Source organism: Ipomoea nil, unplaced genomic scaffold, assembly GCF_001879475.1.
Source record: "Ipomoea nil cultivar Tokyo-kokei standard unplaced genomic scaffold, Asagao_1.1 scaffold1622, whole genome shotgun sequence".
Taxonomy (NCBI): domain Eukaryota; kingdom Viridiplantae; phylum Streptophyta; class Magnoliopsida; order Solanales; family Convolvulaceae; genus Ipomoea; species Ipomoea nil.
Window position 1 is genome coordinate 700525 of NW_017618050.1, and position 19784 is coordinate 720308.

General features: G+C 35.2%; 2 protein-coding genes and 1 non-coding gene across 4 annotated transcripts; 2 read left to right on the top strand and 1 right to left on the bottom strand.

The window, feature by feature from the left end:
- Positions 1-103: 103 nt before the first annotated feature.
- On the top strand, positions 104-3047 carry LOC109191418 (uncharacterized protein At4g15970-like). 2 transcript variants are annotated; one of them, XM_019342067.1, is made up of 4 exons: positions 104-501; positions 609-1042; positions 1744-2109; positions 2389-3047. In XM_019342067.1, exons 2-4 carry the CDS (start codon positions 749-751, stop codon positions 2917-2919), a joined length of 1191 nt encoding a protein of 396 aa, XP_019197612.1. In that variant the 5' UTR covers positions 104-501; positions 609-748; the 3' UTR covers positions 2920-3047. The 2 variants fall into 2 exon arrangements, with proteins under 2 accessions (XP_019197612.1, XP_019197613.1); XM_019342068.1 differs by having other exon boundaries at positions 104-367.
- Positions 3048-3483: 436 nt separating this feature from the next.
- TRNAV-AAC lies at positions 3484-3557 on the top strand. The gene has a single exon. It is a non-coding gene; the product is annotated as a tRNA-Val (tRNA).
- Positions 3558-9416: 5859 nt separating this feature from the next.
- LOC109191431 (TATA-binding protein-associated factor BTAF1-like) lies at positions 9417-19146 on the bottom strand (the record flags this gene model as incomplete). Its single annotated transcript, XM_019342091.1, is given in 26 exon segments — positions 9417-10037; positions 10130-10339; positions 10561-10643; positions 10731-10840; positions 11214-11263; positions 11347-11610; positions 11696-11920; positions 11993-12097; positions 12426-12494; positions 12574-12872; positions 12875-13065; positions 13154-13578; positions 13580-13603; positions 13605-13694; positions 14352-14834; positions 14912-15031; positions 15289-15361; positions 15363-15730; positions 15809-16002; positions 16005-16233; positions 16500-16670; positions 16873-17113; positions 18031-18075; positions 18077-18240; positions 18771-18839; positions 19000-19146. Coding segments are annotated over 26 exon segments (4620 nt in total), but the record flags the coding sequence as incomplete, so codon positions are not given.
- Positions 19147-19784: the final 638 nt, after the last annotated feature.

Consider the following 19784-nt stretch of genomic DNA (forward strand, 5'->3'; position numbering starts at 1 on the left):
CATTTATTTGACCTATTAAATAGGTGGGTGCAAATAGTAAATAGGGTGGTGCAAATAAAACTTCCCTTTATTAATCCTCAGTCAAAAAGAGGACGGTGCCTAAAAATATGAACAATCGAGAACATAATCATTTACAGCGTGATTTACGTACGGGTGATTAAAAGTACGATTGGGATTGATGATTCCCCCCCTTCACAAATCACAATGTAAGGATTCAAAGTATCCAAGACAAAAGGCCCCGGAACGGTCCTTTTTAGGCGCCATTCTCGTGCTGTGAACCGTAATCAACTGCAGAAGAAACGCCTCGCCGACCGCCACCGACACTGGATCGGAGATTCTCCTTCTTGCTCTGCCCCTATTCTCTCCGGTATTCTATGTAGATTTCTACTTTTTCGGCTGTTGAGTTTTTTTTTCTGTGTGTGAAATTATGCATGCCACCTGTTCGACGAAATGGCCCAGTGGGGACTGCTATGCTTGTCGACTAGTTTGAACTTCCCACGTGTTAGTGTGGTCTGAAGTTTGATCTTCTTGGTGAATTTTTTTGCTCATGGTAGAATTTATAGGCGTTAAACTGCTCAGTCTGAGCTTGCTAGAGTGTAAAATTCCAGGTACGGAGCTGAGGTCCAGCATTGTCGTCTGAAACCGAGCTGAGTATTCGGCTGGTGTGCTCTCCCCTGCTCTCTTCAGTCATGTTCTTATGATGATATAGTTTAAACTGGTTAATGCGCCTTACTGAGAGGTCTGGGTTATGCCCAAAATTCAGCGTTTGGAGATGATGAACTTGGGGAGTGGAAGCTATGGTAGAAAGGCTTTTGAGACTTTGGGTGAGTCTGATGGGTACCAAACTCACCACCACCACCACCATAAGACTCACCATTTTCATCACTTACCTTATGAAGTTCTTTTGCTTGTGCTCATATTCTGTGCTGTTAGCCTTTCCACTCTTGTACTTTATCACTGGTCATACTATATACATTTGTCTCCAAGTTCTCTTGGTCATGTATATTCGCCAAATGAGGCTCACGGCGATCTATACTCAATGGTAAGTAATGTATCCTTCTTTAATTATAGCTTTCTATTTTGTGGTTTATACAGAATGCTAGCCTGCTAGGTGTACTTCCACAAATTCCTGGCCTCAGAACTTGAATTTGTTTGAATTACGATCTTGTGTAATTGTGTTCTAGATATGCATTTGAAGTGCAAAGCATGTGGAGGTTTCCATTCTTCACTGTTTTAGTGTCAAAGGCTAACTGGTAAACTTTGATGGATGAGGCATTTTATTATGGTAGCAACTAGAAAAGCAAAAAGTTTCACCGGCCCTGGAATTATGAACATTTTAAGTACTGTCTTTAGTTTCTAGGATCATTTCATTAGGATTTTCTCTGGGGTCCTTACTTCTATGGAATTTTCCCCCTTTTCAGATTGTATTACATATATGAGCGCTTTTACCCGTTGATGGTGTATACTCTTTAAGAAAAATTGGAATTGTTCAACTCTTTAGCTCATTAATTGATCTAAAATAGGAATCTTTTACAAAAGGAGTTTGGTATTACCACTTTTACATTAGATTCATCATGAACAGATGAACTTGCCATTGTAAAACACTTCCAAAAGTGAGAATGAAATGTGTTCTGAATAAAGTTTAAGTATATTAGTCCTTTATAGTAGCTTAACGAAAGTTCAATAGTGGCATGCTTGCTCTTCTATCAGTCTAATTATGGGCCTTATTTTTGCGCATGCAAGGCAGGGGAAGGCAATGACTTGGAGAAATTATTGAAAAAGACAGCTTTTGGTGATAGAACTGTTATCATTACAACTTTAAATGCAGCATGGACATCTCCAAACTCTGTTTTTGATCTCTTTCTAGAGAGCTTTGGAATTGGGAATCAAACACGCAATCTTTTGAATCACCTACTTGTGGTGGCTCTAGACCAAAAAGCCTATTCTCGTTGTTTGGAAGTACACCCATACTGCTATGCTCTTCATACAAATGGCATGAATTTTACTGGTGAAGCTTATTTTATGAGTTCACGGTATTTGGAAATGATGTGGGCAAGGATTGATTTTCTTAGAACGGTTTTGGAGAAGGGATACAACTTTGTTTTTACGGTATGCCAAGTCATTTTATCATGCCTCTTTACTTGGATGCACCTGAATAGACTTTTCTGTTATGTAATCGATATTAGGATAGTTTTAACACAACCTAGCAGTTCTTCTTTTTTGTTGGGTATTTTTGAAGTGGAATTTTCGAGATTTGAAACTATAGATATATTTCATGTAATCAGTAGGATCTTATGACTATGATCATTTGTAGGAAGCGCATACTAACTAGCTAACCATCTACTCTGATTTCAAGTTTTAACATATTGCTTTTCTCCTCTCGTGTAGGACGCTGATATAATGTGGCTTCGGAATCCATTTTTGCATTTCCACAAAGATGCTGAGTTCCAAATTGCCTGTGACCATTTCTACTCCAACTCATCGGACCTGAACAACCTGCCCAACGGAGGATTTAATTACGTAAAGTCAAGCAGGCGCACGATCCAGTTCTATAAATTCTGGTACAACGCAAAAGATTTCTTCCCAGGCAGCCACGACCAAGATGTACTTAACAGAATAAAGTTTCACCCCTACATCAGCACCGCACTTGGGCTGCAAATAAAGTTCTTGGACACAAAGTTCTATAGTGGATTCTGCCAGCTTAGTGACGACGTTGATGCCGTTATCACAGTCCACGCGAATTGCTGTGTTGGTTTGGAAAACAAGATTCATGACCTTAGGCTAGTGCTTGATGTGTGGAAGGAGTACTTGTCTATGTCTGATGAAGAGAGGTCATTAGAGAATCTGTCTTGGGGTCTTCCTCAACTTTGTGGAAACATTGGAGGAGATACTGCACCAGACAATTCCACAACGTTGTAAGCAATGCTGCTCTGTATTTAGCTATATATATATATATAAAGATAGATATATGTAATGATAGTATGTGTTGTATTGCTTGTGTTGGCCCCTCCTAAACTAGGATATCAAAGAAGCTTAATATTTATCTATATTTGCCTTAATATGCAGCAGTAGGAGTATATTAAAATTTTGAATTTCATACACCTTCATTCAAATCTTCCATTGAATGTTTTAAGTTAACTATAAACATATATCTAAGTGTTTGTTGTATGTTAAATCAAAATTTTTTTTTCAGGTCTTTCATTTAGTGTATTACAAGTAACATTTAAAATTAAATTATCATATTTTTTTTTTATTAATTGTTCATAATTAACTAACACAAACACTCTTAATTGATAAAAGATTATATGGAGGTAAACCAAGTTAGATTGCTCTTAGCCAATTCAAACAATTGTTGGTACTTCAGAAGTTTTGAACCCTAAAAATTTTCAAAGATAACATGCCTACTACTTTAATGATGTGTATTACTATTGGTTTGAAAATATTATAGAATGAATATAATATACGAAGAATGTTAACAACAATGGTGTCGTGGTGTAGTTGGTTATCACGTCAGTCTAACACACTGAAGGTCTCCGGTTCAAGTCCGGGCGACGCCATTTTGAAATTTAGACAGCTTCTTTTTAGGGCAATACTAAGAATTCCTCTGCTAGGAATAGGATGTTTGAGTCTTTGACGCGCCTGTACACGAGTTGCACTACTTAAAATGTTACCAGAAGCTATAAAATAATTGGAATAAATGTAATTATCAAACAAGGTCTGATGACTGATCCTCATTGTTTTTTTACAATAAAAACTCACAAATTCCTTCCAAGTTTACGGCAACAGCTCAGCTAGTGGAGTGCATAGCATGGCCTAACTGCCTTTAGCTTTTTATGACGTCTTCATGCTTCTATGCTCTATCCATTGCCTAATACACAAGCACAGAACAGTGAGCTTTGATTATTTAAGAAAAGTAAATGATATAATAGAGGGTAAAATGGGACAAATAATAATAATAAAAATATTATTTTCTTCGTCACATTTTACTTGTCTTATTTTTTTTTTTTTAGTATGTTCCAAAATATTGTCTACTTTATTAAAATAAACACTACTAACTTTTTTTTTTTTTTCTAAACTAACCTTGTGGATTAAAAAAATTATAATATAATAATACTTTATAATTTTATAGAGAAATGTGTCAATCCCATCCATTCGGTACTTCTTCTTCTTCAATCGCATCACTGCAGCATTTTTTTTACGGAGTAAATGCAAACTCATCCCCTCATCTCATTCTTAATGCGTGTAAAAACTAAAAAGTAAATAGTTCATTGGGCAGCACCTCTTACCCAAGGTTAAAATTGGAAAACTTGTATCTCTTTTGTTGATTCCCAAAAATGCGTGTAAAAAGTAAATAGGACATTCATTTCGGGACTGAGAGAGTAAAATCAAAGTAATATGAATAATTCATTTCAACAAACAAGATGGACTCCATATGCTTGTCCAACGAAGGCTGGTTTCTTTCCTTTGCAGTAGCCATCAAAATGGCCGGGGAGAGTGTTTCAAGGAAGAAGAAGTTCCAGGAGAAAGAAAGCGCGTTTCGCTCAAAAATCATGTTGTTATCGCACTTAAATTCAACCAAGGATATCACAGAATACAAAAACTAAAATTCCCTTATGGATCAATAATTCAAAACGGTTCTTCATTAAAAAGACCCAAGTTCACTTAGAGAAATCATCAATAAAGACAACAGAATATGAGAAACCCAAAAGGCAGTGGATGAGACACGATGGTTATGAGGGCTTTTGAGAGTTTTACAGGGCGTTTGGTTGAAGGGAATTTAAATTCCCTTACCACTTAATTCCCACCTAATTCCAAAGGCCACAAAATTCCCTTGTTTGGTTGAAAGGAATTGCAATTCCCCCATTTTCATGGAATTAAAATCTCATGTCCCCCCTGAGATTTTAATTCCTGGGATTTTAGGAAGAAAAAAAGATAGTGATAAGTCAAAATTACCCCTTCATTTTTTAACCTAAAATTAATGCCTAACAACAACAATGAACATTTTTGACTTTATACTACTTATTCCCTTTCAATTCCCATGTATACCAAGCATTGGAATTGAAATTCCCAGTAATTCTCTTCATGTAAACCAAACACTGGAATTTAAGTTCCCACTTTATTCTCAGTAGTTCATCTCCCATGGAATTGCAATTCCTTTCCCACGTAATTCCCCCTCTCCAACCAAACGCCATCCAAAGGGTTTTGAGGGTTTTAAGAGTTTTAAGAGTAATAAGGGATGTTAAACAAGGCCCTAATGTCACCATGGCCAATCACAACCAAGGAATGTGCTGACTACGCGCAAAGCTGTCCAACCTGTCAGCAGTTCCAGGTCAGCCCAGACAGACCAGCCACCAACCACCCCAATCAGCTCGGTCATCCCATTCTCAAGGCTCAAAATTCTTATTTTCTTCTCGTTATGAAATCTCTTTATTCGTTTCTCAAAACGATATTCAGCCAACACTTTATACAAAATTATGAAGTGTTCAGCTGAGCTCAAAAAACACTTAATTCCTCTTATAAAAGATGTTTCCCGAAGTGCAATCAAGAAGATTGTTGAATGCGGTTGTAGAAAGAGCATGAATCCTTAAAGGCTAAGAATCATCAATAATTAGCCAATAACTCTTGTTTGCTAAAAGAGCTCGACTACCTCAAGAGTTCTATTTCTTCTTTTAGCAACTTCATTTTGTTGTGGCTTTCTTGCAACTTATAATTGATGTGAGATTCTTTGTGAATTGCAATAGGATTGTTAGTATAGTTTCATCTGAAGCCATTACTCAACTTTCCATGACTCTCTTTTTCCCCGCCCTTAGAGTCACTGCAGAGGTAAATCGAGAGTCGTGATATTAGCCCACCGGTCATATCTTAGTCTTCATGTGCGCACAAGAGATCCAATCTAACTTTTGTTATATATCTTATTTTTATTCCACCATTTTTACATTTATATTTATATATATACATACATGATCAGATGAGAACGTTTAACCGAAAGTGATTGAATCCCTCGTAAAATAGATGGGCACAGTGGAGAAAAAATAGAACTTTCTTGGTGGTCAAGCTGATGAAACTAATGAAAGAATGGATCCTAGAAGTTGTTGAATAGAAGTTGGATGTCGTGCATGCGAGCCAACTAATCCTAGCGGTGCGAAAGGAGTTTTTTGCTAGTTGCAAGCCGATTCAGAATGGGATCGAGAAGTAACTTCCTGACGGGTAAAGTTGAGGTACTCGAATGGCAACAACTCGAGAAGACAACCGAATAGGTCCTCGACACAGAAGTGAAACCGGAAGATAATGGAACCTCGGATCCACGCTAAACTCCCAAGTGACGTTGAAATTGATTAGTCTCAAGCAATTGTAACACAGGCTTTGAACTCTTCGGAACCATTACTCTTCGTGACCATTCAGATTGTCCTCTATTCGAAGATGATAAATAAAACTATTTAAATAACATTAAATACAAAGACATTTTGGTCTATTCATTTCTAAGTGTTAAGTCATTTTCCTTTTCTTTTTTTTAATCCTAGATGTATATACATGGATAAATCTTAGATTAATTTTCCGCGAAATACTTTGCAATTGAGCATAGATGTTGGCATGCGAAATTTCTTTGAGAATAAATTTGATTACAATAAACACCTTGGGGAAAAATCTTATCTTGAGGAAATCAATGATACTCTTGATTCTCTTCTAATTGGCCTTTGAGGGCTTTTAGGGCTTTGAGAGTATATTAACCAAGTAAGCTACTTTACCGTTCATTAAAATGGCACACCTTAAGTACATAAATCACGCACCTTAAAAACACAAACAAAGCATCTTAAGAATACAAACCACGCGTACCTAAAGCTTTAAACCGACGCATCTTAAGTACACAACCCATGCACCATAAGAACACAAACCACGCACCTAAGGTTTTAAAGTGACGCACCTTAAGTTTCAACAACTCACACACCTTAAGCATACAAATCACGCTCCTTAAGAAGAAAAATAATGCACCTTAAGAAGAAAAACCACGCACCTTAAATTTCAACAACTATTCACCTTAAACACACAAACCACACATCTTAAGCACAAAAATCACACACCTTAAATTTGACCTAGATGCAAAAATTATTAAATTGTCACTGCATTTTTTTTTTAAATTTTAGTAATCTTATACGTTGATTTAAGCAAGATCAATGGCTCAAATTTAACCGCACAACCGCACAGGAACTTTATATATATATATATATATATATATATATATATATATATATATATATATATATATATATATATATATATATATATATATATATAACCTCCATTATCTTTTTCAACTAATTGTTGCCATACACATGCATCCATCATATATTTTCTTATCTTCTACAATGGCAATAATATATAGATATTATATATTAGAGTACTATATAAGTAATTTCTTAAAGGGATGAAATTGTAGAAGCAATAATTGTAGTAATATTAAAGGGGGTGTATTCAATCATGACTTTTGTAGAGTTTTAAAGACTTTTAAAATGATAGATATTAATAAACTTTGATTGACTTTCATAGAGTCGTTCAAAACTTTTTTAAAACTTTATAAGACTCTATAAAAGTCTATATAAAAAACATTCATAGACTTTTATCAACTTTTTATATTAAAAAGTCTACAAAAGTCATTGAAATTCTAAATTGAATACATCCTTACAAATTTTCAATAATTTTGATTCTTTATCATTTATAATTTTCTTACAAAACATTTATAATATATCATAAAATTCTTCTTATTATATAGTTCTTCACTCACAACAACATTCTCAACATTATTATTTTTATCGATAGTATGCTGAGACTTATATGCTAATTACTTATATATATCATCAATAAACATCAACAAAAAAAAAAAAAAAAAAAAAAAAAAACTATTTCATTATAAATTTATTACAATATTGAACAATAAAATTTATAATAAAAGAATTGATCAAATAAAATATTTAAAAATATAATTACAAGTTCCATAAAATAAAAAAATTAAAATCTAATATTAATAATATATATATATATATATATATATATATATATATATATATATATATATATATATTATACTTCATATATTGTTAGGCATCACGCAAAGAACTATTATTTGCAATAGCAATTTGAGACTGCGAACAACAAGGTGCTACTGTTTGCAACCCCAAATTGTTGTTGCGAACAGTAGTTCATTGTTCGTAGTAACCTGTTGTTTAAAGTATATATATATATATATATATATATATTACGAATATAAACATTAAAAAAAATCAAAATCAAAATATATAGTATTTATATGAATATTATGAAACATATACTAAAATTTGACGATGAAAAATTTACTTTGTTCATGTATTTAGGGAGAATTAGAGAAAGTTAGGGATGAAAAATTCATAGAAAAATAAAAATCAATATAAACAAGCAATAATGAACTAAAAACAATATTATTTCAAATTTTTAGAGAAAGATTGTAAAGTTCAGGAGAGAGAAAAAAAAATGGTAGAGTTTAGGTATGAGGAAAATATAGGATAATGAAGAAAAAATAATTTTATTAAATTTAGATTTTTTTTTTTTTGAAAGGTAAATTTAGATAGGTTTATAAAGTTTAAATATGGAGAAAAAATAGAGTTTAAATAGAGAGAGAAAACATTCAGAGTTGCTAGAAAGAACAATTTTAAAATCTTGGGGTTGATGGTTGAATTTCAACTATGTATATTTGAGAAGGAAAAGTCTACAAAAGTCCTAAAATTAAAAAGTCTACAAAAGTTCATCTTTTTGAATACCACATGACTTTTAAAGACTCTTTAAAAGTCTTAATCGAATACCACATGACTTTTAAAGACTCTTCAAAAATCTTGATTGAATACCGCCTAACTTTTAAAGACTCTCCAAAAGTTTAAATTGAATACCTCTAAACTTTTAAAGTTCATAAAAGTTTTTAAAACTCTACAAAAGTCATGATTGAATACACCCCCTAAGTAGATTGGAAAGCATTATACATTTCCATCAAAATATATTATTACTGTAGTAAATTGGAAAGCATTATATTGGCACCTTCAATAATATAATGGAGACTTGAGAAGACATTAGTATTTTTCTATGCGCAATAGCAAAAGTCATTCTCTATGCTTGGATAAGCAATAGCAAAAGTCATTCTCTATTTACGGTAAATACTACTTTGACCATTTTTCTTATATGTTTTATATGAACATTTAAGTTTAAGAGTTTATATTTTTTTCAAGTATACATCTTACTTTGACCATCCTTCTCATTTTATGCTCTTACAGTCTTACGCTTAAATTTTATTTATAAAAAAATAAAAATAAAAACTAAACTAAACTTAACTAAAATTCAATGCTTAGAGAGAGGGGAAAAAAGGACCATTAAAGAGTGGCAACAAAAACAAATCGTTTCAGCAAGCTTCATATCAAGACAATTTTGCTTTTTTTTTTTTTTTCCCTTTTTTAAAAAAGATAAAATTAAACTCCTCAATGTATATACAAGATAGAATTCAAAAAATTTACAAAATTCCCTCCCCTATGTGTCTGCCTGCTCCAACTAAACCACAATGTGCTCTCTCCAAATCATGGACATTTCTACGTTAGCAGCCTCAAAATTTGATTGACTGATTGATTGCATGTCGAGAAGGAAAAAAAATTTAAAGAAACAAACTACTAGAACTAATCTTCAAAATTTTTGGCCACGACTCTGAGGAATATACACTTTGTACAAGGGGCATGAATGAAGATAAAAACAGTGCTCATCTCCAAATTAGCCACAGAAGACAGTAGTGTACCTTGTTGGCTGGCTCTCGCATACTGCCAATAAAAAACATAAACGCAGAGCGGGGCTAGTCGGATTCAACCATTTAGCTTGGCTAAAAAGTGGCTCAGATTATACTCTTCACTGTACTGTGATTGATCCCAAAGTTCTTCCAATCCTCCAAGAATGGCTTTTAATCCCTTCCCACCTCGTGTCAATTTCGGATCCCCTTCAAATTTGTCATCACTACTCTGGGATACATTTGGAGCCTGAAAACAGATAGAACACTAGTGTGAATGGTGAAGAAATATGAGACTGACTGACCGACCAGATACAACTGAAATTTCAACGAAGTGCAAACCTTTTTGCCATCTGCTGGTGTAAAGAGATCAAGCAGCTGGTCTGTATTCATGGTCTTCAAACTAGCATTCTCTGAATTAATCACAGCATTAGCAACAGACACTTTGAACCTCTGGAGGCTCATTACTTTCTCTTCCAAGGTTCCTCGCATTATGAGTCGATGGACATGGACGACTTTTTTCTGGCCCAACCTGTGAGCTCTGTCCATTGCCTGGAAAAGAGACAACACAATCATCAAAATCAGTCGGCAAAGCAATGCCAGTGCATAGACATCTATGAATTTCACATAAGCGCCTCTCTTTCAGGAATAGAAACTTATTTGTTTCTTGACAAAGGTAGTGGTAGTTCAGACTTTGCCCTTCACTGCCTAGGTACTGGATCATGTTCAGATAAAAGCCTAAAAGATATACATACAGGTCATTTTTTTTATACCTGATGATCACGCATTGGATTCCAGTCATGCTCCATAAATACAAGAGTATCAGCCGATGTCAGGTTCAAACCAAGCCCACCAACTGCAATAAGTTTCACACTAATAAGTTTCAAAGAATCACACGCTGCTATACTTCATGGCAAACATGTAATGTAATATATGCACTTACCATGTGTTGTAAGGAGTAAGACATCAATTGTAGGGTCAGAATTAAAGGCTTTCACAATTTCAAAGCGTTTGTCTGGTTCAACCGATCCATCCAACCGCAAATATGTGACACTGCTCCAAAAATAAAAGGCACATTTAGAAAATGTAGAGACGAATTGAAAGTACATATCTTTGTTTTTGTTTCTCTAATCTCTTCAGTATTTCTGTGTATTATGGGTGGTACTTCCTCCATGTCTTTAAATGATACATTTACTTATCCAAAAAAAAGGTAAAATACTTCAACAAGAATTAGATCTTACTATTGCACCTAGAAACTGACAACAGATCTTAAAAGTGGAATTCATAGAAAATCATTAGTCATGTATTTGCATGGAAACTTTCTTGGTTCTCAGTGGTTTGAAAAAGATGGAGAATTCAAGAATTTTAGTTCATAAAATTAAAAATAATAATAAAATAAATAAATAAATAAAAGCAGAAATCTTACTTCTTCATCTGAGAATGAAACAAATCCTTCTCAATGATATCCAGAAAAGCCTGCATTGCAGAGCACAGTCAAATACCAAGATTGAGGGAAACTTTTATTCCATTAAATCTGATTAGAAAGTGGCAAGAGTTACTTTATGCTGTGCAAATATCAATACTCTATGCTGCCCAACATTAACAGGGCTGTCTGAACCTGAAGCATCAATCCCAATTCCACACTCTTCAAGAATCTCCTGGAGGGCAACCAGTTTAGGAGAGTGATGGGGTTTATGGAGTTCGGAGACAATATTGGAACCATTAGGAAGAAACGCTGATAGAACTGATGAGACAGATTCTGAAATTTTTTCGCCAAGCACTAAAAGAGGATGACTACAAAGTTTTAACAAATACTGGAGTGCCTGAAACATCAACACGACACGTATCAGGCAACTGAAAAATTGAGGTAATTGAGGTACAGAAGACTACTCTCCATTATGGCCTTACCTGGAAAACATGAGTAGATGCTTTGGGTGCATCACTTCCTTGTCCAGTATCAGATTCATTGACCTTCACCATGCTGGAGATTTCTTGCTTAACATCTGAACCGGAAAACTGTTCATAAAGTTTTAGCTGAACAGGACTCAGGTCACAGAATCTGTCTTGGATAATCTTCTCTGGCAAATCAGATAAAACTTCTTCCTTTGTTCGGCGAAGAAGGAAAGGCATCACCTGTAAAGAGATCTTTTAGAGAGAACCTCTATAGCCATGAAATTAATCCAGACACAAGTGAATTAAACTCACCTGCTTATGCAATGCTTCCATTGCAAGTGCTCCTGCTTCAGCATCCTTGGCTGAACATTTGGGATCCCTGGCAGCTACCAGTGGTTTTCCATAGGAAGCATGGAACTGTTATATCAATAAACTTGGTGTCAGAAATGACAGAGACAAGCTTACCAAACAAGGGGGAAGAGGGGGGAGGAATGTTACAGGATAGAATTATAGTAAAAACAAGTCAGCAAAAGTCAAGCCACACGAGTCAAATAATTAATATGGAACAGAATTAATTAACGTTCATTTTTCAAACTTCTCCAACTTCTTCATCACCAACATCTACTCATGATGTATATACAAACACGAGAAGAGCAGGAAGAAGAAAACACAATTAAACAAAAATTTTGCAAATAACAATTGATAGTCAGGGAGTACAAGTGGTAAGCAAATATAAGATTCTTACTTGTCTCTCTGTTCCCAGGAATCCTGGCATGAGGAAGTCAAAAAGAGACCACAAATCCAGTACATTGTTCTGCAATATTCAGAAGTATTTCTCATGGAAACTTAGAATTCATTTTAAATGCCAACTGAAATTCACATTGACAACAAACCTGGATAGGAGTACCACTCAATATGAGACGGTGCTGCGCCTTCAATTGTTTCACAGCAAGAGTGACTTTTGACTTTGCATTCTTTATGATATGTCCCTCATCTAGAATACAATAGTTCCAAAAGACTTGTCTAAGAGAGTCAACATCTTTACGGACAACATCATATGATGTAACAATAACATTATATCTATTAAATTGAGACCGAAGAGATGTGCGCTCTTGAGCAGAACCAACATATTGGAGGGTAGTTACTAAAGAACCATCAATAAACTTCTCTATCTCATATTCCCAGTGACCACAAGAGTCGATGGACATATTATAAGAGATGGTGGGAGATTCTCAGCAGTATTTGCAGCAATATGCTCTGCAATATCAGATGCCACAATGGCTGATGACTGAAGGGTCTTGCCCAGCCCCATGTCATCACATAAGATGCCATGGAGATTAAATCTCTTCAAAAATGCTAACCAGTTAATACCTTCCTGTTGATACCTGAAATGATAAGAAGCAATCATTAGTCAGAACATAAGAGTAGTAAATGGAAGCAAGCTTCTAAAATGAGAATTTACAACAAAACTACCTTCTAAGAGTCACTTTTAGTTCGGTTGAGAGCTTGTAATCATCAATGTGTGAGTTGTCAACCAGTTGCTCCAAAAATTTTACATCTTCTTGATTCCTGGATAAACGGTCACTGAGACCAGCAGGGGGAGCAACACCACGTGCTAATGGAAGCAAAGGTACAAGTGTGGCAAAACTATGTGTTACACTCTGTCTCACAGAATGATCAGAATCACTCATGCATCTCAAAAGAGGAACTACTAAAAGAGGAGCATAAGGAACCAGCTCCACACCAAGTCCCTGAACTAGCAAGTTGACAAGCATGCCAGCCCCTTGTCTAGAATGAACAGAGGTCATATCTCCTAACATAGGGACCACATTTTCAACTACTGCACTCATCACATTCACTGCCATAGATTTGGCCAACGTTGTGATACATCTAGACGCAGGCTAATCTCACAGCCACATGAGGGATGGCAAACACATCTAAAGATACATGGAAGGAGTGTGAGAAGTTTCGATCTCAATGTCTCATCCAATAAAGGAGCAATGGAACGGACCACCTGCCAATAAAAAGAAAGGCCAAGCTAAAAAAAGAGATGAAATGTAGAAGAAATTACAAGAATTTGTTTGTAGTAGAGGCACAAGAAATGGATATAATTTATCAAAGATCCAAATAGCATAATTTTATAAACCTGTAGGTAACAGTAAAATGCTAACTGCAATACCAATCTCCAATTCAATCTGCATATGGTACGGTTTTTTCTGCTTTATACCTAAGTATGCATATATGCATGATACTTCTATTGCCTACACAGAAACTAAGTGCACATGAAAATTCTTTATATATTTTGGCATCTAAGAGAAATGTTACTAAGGGGTTTTCGATTCCCTTGAAGTATATCTCGCATGACAATTCTTCAGTTCTTTTGGTATCCGAATATTACTGGGGGGCCCTTCTGGCTCCATACTACAAACTAGAGCATAGGTTTCAGACACCATCTTTTCCATTTCTGGTTATAGTTTCAATGGTCGTGGAGCAGAAAAATTCATAACATTGGGGAAATGTTGAATATAAATAAATCATGTATGTATAATATTAGATCTACATAATTATATGAGGTCGCTAATTGATTCAAGGATTGAAAATATAGTACTTCAGTAATTTCAATTTTATCAGAAGAAACATGTAGTAAATAATTAAGGTGAAGTCCATTTACCTGAATATTATTTATCAAAATTTGAGGATCAGTTACAGAATCTATAGCTTCAGATATAAGTTTCTCATCTTCTGGGTTCAAACCCTCAACATTTCCAGGCTTTAAGACTTCTACCAGGCAATCCCAAAGCTTAGGAAGCTTGTCAAACAACGAACCACCAAATTTCTCACATAAACATTTCAAAGCAAGCTCAGCTCCTCGTCTGCTAATGAAGCCCTCAACCTTTGATCGATCATCACCAGGGGAAAGCATATGAACTTTTGATTTCTGCCTGTTATTACTGCTTCTGAAGGACAGAAGACCTTGCTCTTCAATTTTTTCAATAGAATTCAGAACTCCAGCTTGAGGGGTCTCACAAGGATCCATGCATGTCAAACTACAAAGGTTCTTGATTAACTTATCATTAGGTCCAGGTTTACGGCCCATACAACAATAGATTAGCTCTGCCAGAGCTTCAGCTGCCTTACTTTGTAGTATTTCCTCCTATAATATTAATAAAATACAAATCCACATTAAATCGAACTGTTTCTCAATAGAATGGTTTTACTTGAAAATATTACCTGTTCTCTTTTGATAGATGCCATTAACGGTAAAATAATTGGGTTGAGTTTAGCCGGAAGGTTAGACATCCAAACAACAGCAGCAGCTAGCAAAGCTGAGACAGTAACATGCAAATTATTCTGCAATTGTTAAAAATCCCGCCACCTCCCCCAAACCCCCAAGTCAGGCGAAGGAAGGGAAGGACAAGATATACAAAATTAGAGATCATAATTGTAAACCATTAGTTTATCAGAACAAGGTCTAAACTACCAAAATGGACATTCTAGCAGTAAAGGAATAACTTCCTAAACTAATCAAAAAACATTTTATAAAGGGGTTAAACACTTCGCTTATTCATTCACATAACGAACATTGGCAGATGAAACCTAAATCATACCTGAACACACTTCAAATATCCAGCAGTTGTCAAAACTCTTTGTTTCAGAGACTCTAATTCATCAAAATACTCCGTCCTGCAGACTCTTCCCAGTGGTAATATTATTTAAGAAGGAAAGTTTAGATGCAAAATTCACTGCATCATCTGCACTCAAACTTTCCAGGTCAAGATTAGTGGATGACAATATATCTTTAAACATTCCAGATGCCTCGGTACCATGGTACAGCTGACGAGCCTCATTGCGCATTTTCTCATATGTCCTAGAAAGTTCAGCATATGGAAGAGCTGAATCTTTTGATGGAAATGCAGGGTTTGTGCAAGCTAACAAATCTAACAACCTTTCCCCAAAATTACTTGAAATGACGGTAATAACTCCCTCAGACTTTGATATGTCCTTGAATTTCAACTCTTTGAACCATGAAATTAACAGCATTGAAGATACCTGTAATTAGGACAAAACAGATTGATAGTCATAGACATTTTTATAGAAAGCACTACAATAAGAATATATGACCTATACCTGTCTTTGAACGCCAGAAAAAGAGGCAAGTGCATTCCATAATGGGTCAACAACATACTGAAGAGAAGAATCATCCAACTTAGAAGCCAAAACACCCAATGCCGTGGCAGTAACAACACGTGTTTGGGTAACTGATATGTCCACATCACCACCAACAATTATCTTTCCAATGTGGGCGGAAGTGTCCCCATTTTCTCCTGTAAACTAGTACCTTCTGCTGAACCAAAGCTAATGTTTTTGTAGGGGTCACTTTCAGGCTTCACAGCTCTCATCTTAGCAGCTGCTTTAAAGTGACTTTTACGAGGAAGAGCCACTGGCCAAAACATTTTTGTAGTATCCAGAGGTGAGCCATAAGGAGTAGTTGCTAATTCTATCCAAAAAGAAAAATATGCCTTTGCAGCATCCGTCAAGTCATCCACTGGGCACTGAAATGGTTTGGAATTGAGAAATTCATGAACACTAGAAAGTAAATCTAAGAAATAGTCAGAACTAGCGGAAAGGCATGGCTTGACATGAAAATTTGATGAGACTTTCCATACAAGTAATATGCTCACCAGAGATAAAATGAGGTATAGAGTGCATAAAGAAAACACATGAATAGTAAGCTTTTGTTAAAGAAGAACACTAAATGCATATTATGGCAAGATGTGATTAGAATATCTAGTATTATATGCATTCATCGAATAGCAACCTGGAGAAGAAGCCTCCAAACTCTACCCGAGCACTGCAAAATCTCTTCATTTGATTCAAGCAGTAAGTTCTGAAAAACAATCCGGAGGGTATCACCCAGAATAAATGAAGGCCAGAAAGAGCCAGAAGCTTCACCTAAGCTCCTCTTGCGCCCCGCTTCTAGCAAACGCTCCTGCCCAAAAATATAGATTTTTACAACTAATATTCAATTTTGGCCAAGCATATAGAGCAATTGAACTAAAAGAACATATATTGTAAATATTGGTAAATAAAGATGGTTTTAAAAATCAACAGAATATGTGTGCGTGAGAGAGATATGAAAGGAACTAGTATATGCACATCATAAAAGACACTTCAATTGAGAAAGGGTCTACCAAAGTGCGGATGGCTGCATAACGGACAGATGTGATACTATGTCTCATGAATGGCCACAATCTTGGTGCCAGAGTTGACAGCATATGGGGATTCTCTAAAGAGCTTAACCCTTCTCCAATGTCATTTTGATAAACAACTTCATTCAGATTGAGATCTTGTTTCTCCAATGATGGCAGGTTCCCATAGCCATTTGGAAGCATCCGCTCTTGAGAATAAATTTCCGCCAATAAATTCATTACACTGCAATTCCACAGAGGGATTAGAAAAATGAGTTCCACTCATTCAGATTAAACTGTTATAAATATCACATCAGAAATTTGTATTAGCCCACAGCTCTTATTGAAGTAGAACAGCAAAAAGGGCAAAATGGTACTCAAGAAGATAAAATACTCCATAGAGAACATAAAAATAACATTTCACCAAATGTTATGCTTAGCAAAAATTTTAGATCTCAGAAATAAGTAAAAGAGAAAACTGAGGACATTGCAATTGATTGAATGCTTCACTCAAGCTATGCTAGATAAAGTCCATTTTTTTACCATCAATTCGCCACTTTTCAACCTAGAGCAATAAAGCTTTTGACAATTCAACCTTCAAAGCCAACTTTTTGCAACAAGGATAAAATCCATTTATTCAAGCTGAGTCAAAATTTGCCGGGTAAGGAGAACAAAATCAAATGACAAAAAAATCAGAAGTATCAGAACTGTAGGAAATAGTAAAGGAACTAATTTACAACAATTTTAATAGTATGTTACAAGTAAGGCTAATAAATGTTAGGTTTTAAGGATGGCAACACAATAGAACAAAAATAGTCTCTCTGAAGGCATTCCAGATTGTATTATTATTCAGTTTTCGGATAGGTCCACCTTCTATGAAGGCATGCTAGTTTCAACAATAAGTCGAAGTAATATTAAAAAGGCACACCCACGCAAACAAAGGGCACCGAAGAAAACAACATCAACAACTATGGAGTGAATTTGTGGTTGAAAACTGTATACTGAAGAGCTATAAGAGAAAATTATCAGTTCATCACCAAATGCCATAAAGCTAAAATATTTGTCTGAGCAATTAGATTGAAAATAAATAATACCACAAGATTCATGACAATTTAATTTTATAATAAATGAGAAATGGCTCGCTTAAAGACATACACACACCTGCTAGTAGATGGGCTTAAATCATCTAGGTCAAGTAAAATATCCGAGTAGCATAACAATAGAATGCAATATTTCACTTTTTAATGAAACAATATCAGCTGCAGTTGGTATTAGAGCATCTGCAGACACTGCTCGAACATCATCGTCAGCATCCTCAAGCCCACTTTTACATGCTGGGAGAACATAGCAAAGCAAATCATGAAGCATTTCCTGGTGTCAAGGGAAGAATCAGACAATCAATTAAGTGGAATTCAAAGATTAAAATTTGAAATATTACATCAAATAAGAAGCTAAAAAATGGAAATCACAAAAGGAATATGTATGAATCATCGTTTTGCTAATAGTCCACTCTTTCCACACTAATACACTATTAAGTAATTATTTGAAGGCTCCTAGAAAATGCAGGGCACAAGAGTTCTAAGAGCCAATCCATGTTGTAGAAATATGTAAATCCATTCTCCCTAAGAATCTATCCAAAGACAAGTACATCTTATTAAGGCCCTTGTCAGAAAGTCAGTACAGACAACAGCCAAATATCAATAGAAAACTGTAGTAGGTAAAAAAGAATGAAAATTGAATCTAGGCATGCAACATTTTAAATTTCAAATCAACAATTGACATACTCAAATAACAAGCAACAGCTATAATCCAATAAGCCAGGGAGCATAATGAGGCACAGTGGCAGTTGATACTCAGACATATTTCTATCAGAAGAACAATATGTGACAGGGTAAAGATACCTTACGCACGGCAACTAGATACTTGATCCCCAAGAGGCTACCATGACGAATCTCCCACTCCGGTCTATGCTGAAAAGAACGCAAAAGAGCTTATTAAAATAAATGTGAGAACACAACCATATTCTGAGTAATCATATCATTCTTTACTTATCAATTCATACCATAGTCTAAGCAAATTTACAATCCGTATTCCTTTTATATAATAAAACAAAGCTCATTTCATATTTACCTGCATTTGCAGCAAGATACTTAGTGTCTCGTACACTAAACTAGGATGCATGTACTTAAGCACAGCACCTAATGCTTGAGCACATGTTTCTCGAACAGGTGCAACAACTTGATCAGAAACATAGTCCCCAAAACTGCAGTGAATGAATCAACAAGAGGAAAAAGAGAGGTAAACAAGCTATCTGAAATCACTAATTAGGGCCCCCTATGCAAGCTCCACAAAAATGGAACTTCCATTTCTGGATGAAAATACAGCACTTTTTGGAGAGTTTCAACATCAACAAGGAGCTTATGAATGAAAATAATTCAGAAGTCAAATGGCATTTCTTGTCACTTACATCATCCACTTACTGTTTGTTTCATGAGAAAGCTCATTTTTTACTCAGTTATTAATACCTACAAGATTTATATAAACCACTCTTTCTACCATCAGTAATAAATCACTTCTAGAAAAGTTGTAGGATTGCTAAATGGGTCCCTAAATGCAATTTCATAGAGTTCCTCAAGTACAAGAGATTTTCCCCTCTACTCTCTAGTGTACATTATCTTTGAGTTATTCCAGATGCTCTTTATCATTTTGCTCCTGCTTCCATTCTGAGTAACTGTACCTCCTCCAGAGGTTGAAATTTTTGCACCAAAAAGTATATATTCAAAAACTATCACCTTCATAATGAGATAATACAGGAACCTAAAGGTTTATGGTATGCAATAAAAAGAAATTTAAAAAATAGTCAATACCAGGCCCAGCATAACATACAGAAGATTGCTCACCCCAAAATACTTGCC